The sequence below is a fragment of the Corvus cornix genome, chromosome 1A (genome assembly GCF_000738735.6).
Source record: "Corvus cornix cornix isolate S_Up_H32 chromosome 1A, ASM73873v5, whole genome shotgun sequence".
Lineage (NCBI taxonomy): Eukaryota > Metazoa > Chordata > Aves > Passeriformes > Corvidae > Corvus > Corvus cornix.
The window spans coordinates 59,817,352-59,823,351 of NC_047057.1; the positions used below are offsets into that span (position 1 = coordinate 59,817,352).

Here is a 6,000-nt window from a genome sequence, read left to right on the forward strand (position 1 = left end):
GAGCAGTTAAGCTGTGGAGGACTCAGTGCTCTGCTGGTTCTCACGGAGGATGGGAATGCAAGCACGCTTCCCCTATGGGATACGCATGTGTGAACAAAAATAAACCTCCCAGACAGAAGGCAGCTACCTGGTGGGTGTAGCACAGAAGCTGACAGTTACCACAGACCTTTTGCTTCTCCTCTGAACAAGCAGGAACACGCAGGGTGCTCCTGCAGGGATAGATCTAATGCTTCATGCATTTAGGAACAAGGCTGTCCCTCTCCTAGATGGGACTATGAGGCAAAAACTCCAACAAAAGTATGAAAACAATGGGTCCAAGGCAAAATACTCTGGCCAATGTAACCTACACTGAACTCCTTGTGACTTTGTATGAACCCCTCCCTGCAAGCATTATGATGTTTTTCACTGCTTGTATTAGTTGTTTTCCACCATAGTTCGTTCAATACTTCAAATTGCTGATCCAATAAAATCTGTTCCAGCACCTTATAGGCCCAGCTCAAACACATCTTTTAAAAACAACAGGGATTCTACCTAAACCCCTACCACAATGTCCTGAAGTGAGGCATAAGAAATGACCTAGTGATACAGATATGACATTCCTACATCCCTAGGAACAGCTGTATGAAAGCCTGAAGAAACTTTTCTGGGAAGACATGGGATCTGTTACAGGGTACAAGTATTTCCTTAGGCTTAAAGAAACTCACAGCACTAAAAATATTGTGGATAAATTCATCCCACTTTCATGGCCTCACTGGGACCTACTCAACTGAGCCTGAGTCATTGTGATTTCCAGAAGTTCTTTGCAGGATATCGGCATGAGTAGGCTCAAAAAATTGAGTCACAGCTGACTAACAACTCATGGCAGGTCAGGGAAACTGCCTGACACCGGCAAGGGGCCCTTCCCGAGAGGGGTCATTCACAAACAGCAATTCACACTTCCTATCTGAGCGATTATGTGAAAGGAAAGAAGAACGGGTGGGTTTAATGTTCTTTTTGTGTGCAATCAAAGAAGAGTTAAAGGGGCACCTAAGGGGACGCTGCCAGGGGCTAAACCTGATCCCACACACTACCCAGGCGTTGTCCCTCTGATGATTTTATCTGCGATACTTGGACTGCCAGCCTTATCCTACTCCCGTGTGCACCCCCCGAGCAGCCCACATTAACCACCCCAGCTCTTACGTTCAGTCACAGCCACGTACAGGGTGGATACTTGGATGCATTTTTTATCATCTCACCTGTGCTGAATGTTTTAACCAATGCCAGCACACGAACCCACACCTCCAAACCAAAACCTAATAGTCAAATATGTGGCCTGGGAGCCTGAGAAACACATATTTTATTGCTGAAATTGCTGCTTAGCAGAGTTTACTGTTTCAAAAGCTAGCTTTCCTCTTTCCCCTGCTGTCAAGGAGTGGCATCCTGGGTATCTCAGCCACTTCCCTGCCTCCCACAACAGGGAAAGTCTATCTTGGCAAGCATCAGCAAGAGTGGTAACTGCTGTGTGTTCCTACCCATCCCTTTTATTCACACGTTTGTTGATGCAAGTGTCCATAAATTAAACATGAATATTCCATGAGCAAGCCAACAGTTCGGAATCAGACCAACTGGTCCATACAAACCTATTTGTCTGCAGCTTATGTGTGCCATATTATTAACCAAGCATACACCACGGAAAAAGTGTAATAAAATAAAATCACTTGTTAAATCCACTCATTTAAGACATCCATCAACCCATGCTAGTCCACTTTTTGTTAATTATGCACTTCTATTTTTCGTTCTTGGTCTAAAAAAAGTACCTTTTTTTCTTATTCCCTGGTAACTGAAAATGTTGGTCTAGTTGGAAAAACAAAAATTGGGGATTTTTTTTTTTTCCGAGAGCTTGCTGAGCTTGCCTGATCAATGGCTCTGATAAAGAGCTATGTGCAACAAGCAGCATGTGTTAAAATGTTAGCCTCAATTAGCTTCATTGAGTGGTTTTTTAGTAGTCTGTTGCCCTTTAGAATAATTTTTGTCCTACATAAATAGGATCTGTGCAGGATTTTGAAACTTTAAGCATGCAAAATAGAAAGAAGAGTACAAGGGAGAGCTACAGTAAAAAACCACCAGCAGCAGAAATTATCTCCTCTCAAACTTTATAGGAAAATGAAGAATTTTGTTTATGTACATATATATTCTTTTATATAAAAAACTCATACAAGCACACATTCCCCCCACAACTTTTCTTATTATCACTGTCCTTTAAAATGAGATGCAAATGAATGCAAATTGCTGTTGTCTTCTAAGCACAGTAAAATAAACAGAGCAAACAAATTATCAGAGGCTGTAAATGTTGCCTGCACAATAAGAACAAATACATTTGTCAATAAATGCAATTTTTTTTTTAGCTACACAATGGTCACAACAGGAAATTTTAATGTCTCTATTTGAAGTTATTTATCCATTTTAACCAATTCAGGCACACCTTGGGAGGTGGATTCTTGTGAAACAGGTGATGTGAGGGTTTGATTTTCAGAGCTAGGATGGTTCCATTGTTTGTTGGGATTGCTTAAGATGCCACTGGCTGAGTTTTGTTCCTTAACTGGAGAAGGTCAAAATGTTTGGGAGGTAGGAAAAGTGGTGGTGACCCCAAGACAAAAACACGTAAGAAAATTGAGAATTCATTTTGCCAGCACATTTGGAAACTGTATAAATCCTGCTCCTAAATTTGTTTTGTATCGTCTCTCACACTGGCCGAATTTGATTGCTGAACAAAATTTTGAAGGATCAGAGAAGGATGAAAGCATGAAGCTGTCAGCAGTGTTTGCTCCCAGAAGCCTAAGTTCAGCACCACTGCAGTCTGGATCAGACTTTTCAAAACACAGGGAGGTTCCTCCACCAACTTCAGTGCGTTTGAGGTCAAATCTTTCTGGAATACAGACGTTAGAGACTGCCCAATTAAATACAAATGATCTTCCTTGGGGCAGCTCCACAAATCTGCTATTTACATAACATGGCAAAGGCTGAGCTAGTTTTGCTTATCTGCATCAGCAGATTGCCCCTTCGTCCTGACAGAAAAGTGCCTGACAAAAGCCAGTGTGAAATAAAAGCCACTTAAACCCAATTATGTGTTCAAGAAGATAACTGGGACAGTGAGGCTGAAGAAACAGTCCCCAAAAGTAAAATAATTAATTGGGAAGGTAATTTGTACTCACAAGAAGTCTGATAAACTCAAACACATATTGGCATTTACAGACTCAAGAGTTCACGTGGTATTTGTCTCTCTCGTGACCAGACATTAAAATTACACCTCCAGGCTCACAAATTAGAGAAAGCTGGTGTTAAAAAATAACTACATTATGTATATGATAAAAATAAATTAATGCTGTGCCAATTCAGTTTGGTCTCCAGTGTGATGTCTGAATGAAAACTTAAGACAGGCATTTAAAAAAAGCGAAGTTGTGCAGACTTCCCTCCTTGTGTGCTTCTTGTACAGCCTTTGGTGTGAACATGTATTGATCAATAACTGGTCTGGCTGAGGTGCTAGCACAGGATAAATTATTATGCTTACTGTAGTTAACTGTATTTCAATACTGCAATATAAACAACAGTGATAAATGGAAAGGACTTTTCCCAGTTTTTAAGTGCTTGTGAAAATAAGGAACCACTCCCAGCAGCATCCTACAGAAGTTCAGGCGCAGCTTCATCCCAGATTCCTGCATGAGCTCCTAATGCTGCAATCTGCTTCGGAAGAAGGTGTGTTTGGAAGTGTCTGCTGTGTTGATAGATGACAATATAATCAATATCTATATGTATCAATCAGTATAAGGTTCTCCTTTACACAGGTCATATGGAACAGTAGCATACCCTGCTGCCTACTAGAGAAGGCAGTAGAGCTGTCTTAGGTGACAATGTGAGATGTAACCAGAAGCATGTATTCTATCACCTTCTGTTAGGACCAGGTGGGGCAGGGTTCCTTATCTCTTCCAGAACACATCCCTGATAACTCCCTCTGGGGGGGCTATCTTTCTGCTAATGGGCCATCCAGCCTCACTGTGTGACTCATAAATTACATCATCCCATTGTGGGAGGCTCCACCCAGGGGGAGGAACCAAGCATCCCTACCTGGATATAGTCTGAGGTTTGGAACACCACAGGCAGCCCTTACTTGCTGGATTCCCAGAGAACAAGAGCTGCATAACCACCACTGGACCTTCAGAGGAAGACCAGACCCTTCTACAGGACCGCCACTTCAGAACCACATCTGTCACCCCTTAATCAGACTGCAGCCACCACCCTGCCCAGCAGGGTGTCAGGTCGTATCGTGACTCTGTCAGGTTAAGCAGTGTTTCTGTATTATTGCCTTGTTATATATACTAGTAGACAACTGTTATTCCTATTTCTCATCACTTTCCCTGGAAGCCCCTTAATTTCAAAATTATAATAATTTGGAGGGAAGGGGGTTACATTTTCCATTCCAAGGGAGGCTCCAGCCTTCCTTAGCCTTCCTTTCCTGTCTTTCAAACCAAGACAGATCGTGGTGCCCAGCGTGTGGCTCGAGGGCATCGAGAGAGAAGGGTGAAAAAGGAATAACAGTTCCTGGTGCTGTGTCCTCAGCTTGCCATGGCATCAGGCAGTGGGACCAAGAACCTGGACTTCCACCGGAAGTGGGACAAGGATGAATACGAGAAACTGGCAGAGAAGCAGCTCACAGAGGAGAGAGAAAAGAAAGATGGCAAACCAGCTCAGCCTGTCAAAAGGGATCTTCTGCGGCACCAAGACTACAAAGTGGACCTGGAATCCAAGCTGGGGAAAACCATTGTCATCACCAAAACTACCCCTCAGTCAGGGATGGGAGGGTATTACTGTAATGTATGTGACTGTGTGGTGAAAGATTCCATTAACTTCTTGGATCACATTAATGGCAAAAAACATCAGAGGAATCTGGGCATGTCCATGTGGGTGGAGCATTCCACACTGGACCAGGTGAAGAAATGCTTTGAGGAGAACAAGAAGATGGCAGAGAAGCAGAAGGACTATGACCTTGAGGAGAGGATGAAGGAACTCTGTGAGGAGGAAGAGAAGGCCAAAGCCTACAAGAAGGAGAAGCAGAGAGAGAAGAAGCAGCATGCAGAGGAAGATTTGACCTTTGAAGAGGATGATAAAATTGCAGCTGTGATGGGTTTTTCTGGTTTCGGCTCAACCAAAAAGAACCACTGAGCAGCTCCAGACTCTCTTCTTTCTCTAAACAGTTTGTTTTTGCCCAGGGTACTCTGGATAATTCTTCAAAGACTTGATTGAGGACTTGCATGTAAATCTACCAGTAGAAGCTGGCTGGAAGAGTTGAAAAGCGATTCCATGCTCTACCTCTGCTGCAGATCAAGCTCTGCCTCTCATTAGCTTCCTTTCTCCTGTGTCCTAGATCTGGACGCTCAGCTGCTCTGTGTGTGTGCAGAGAAGTGCTCTGTTTGGTACTTTTTTTGTCAATAAAGTGCAGCCATTATGTATAGGTGGCCTGGTTCAGGATTAATCTAGTCGTCAACCAGGCCCTACTTGTCACCCAGGCTGTGTTTGAGATGCTGGGAGGGATTCAGTTGCTTTTAGGGTCATAATGGAAGGAAATGTGCCGCAGCAAGCAGCGTGAGAGGTGCATCTTTATGGCTTGTGCTGGGCAGAGCTGGTGGCTGCATGGAGTCTGGGTTGCTGAAACTTTCCTGTGTGTTTTATCTGAAAGGGAGACTTCCCTCATTTTCTTTGTGTTTTATCCCATAATTTCAGTATCTTTAAGGTAGGGGGAAATTTTTTCCCCATTACTGGTCTAGGATAGAGCCAATGTAAGAAAGGTGTGTACAATTTGCCAGAAATAAATGGAACATTTTTTGAGCTCATTATGCCTCTGGTCATCAGCAACAAGATGCAATGTACCAATGGGCTTATGACCAAGGGGTGGACCTTACTATGGACAGCATCTCACAGGTCATCCACAGTTGTGAGACCTGTGCTGCAATCAAACAGGCCAAGCGG

General features: G+C 43.3%; 1 protein-coding gene across 1 annotated transcript; it reads left to right on the plus strand.

Annotated features, from left to right (window-relative positions):
• The first annotated feature begins 4,599 nt into the window (after nucleotides 1-4,599).
• Nucleotides 4,600-5,196, plus strand: LOC104696160 (zinc finger matrin-type protein 2-like). The gene has a single exon (XM_039571420.1). The coding sequence runs from the start codon at nucleotides 4,600-4,602 to the stop codon at nucleotides 5,194-5,196; it is 597 nt and encodes a 198-aa protein (XP_039427354.1).
• Nucleotides 5,197-6,000: the final 804 nt, after the last annotated feature.

Bases quoted from the DNA above. Each gene is read 5' to 3' on its own strand.
- LOC104696160 (XM_039571420.1), top strand. From the start codon at position 4,600: ATGGCATCAGGCAGTGGGACCAAGAACCTGGACTTCCACCGGAAGTGG.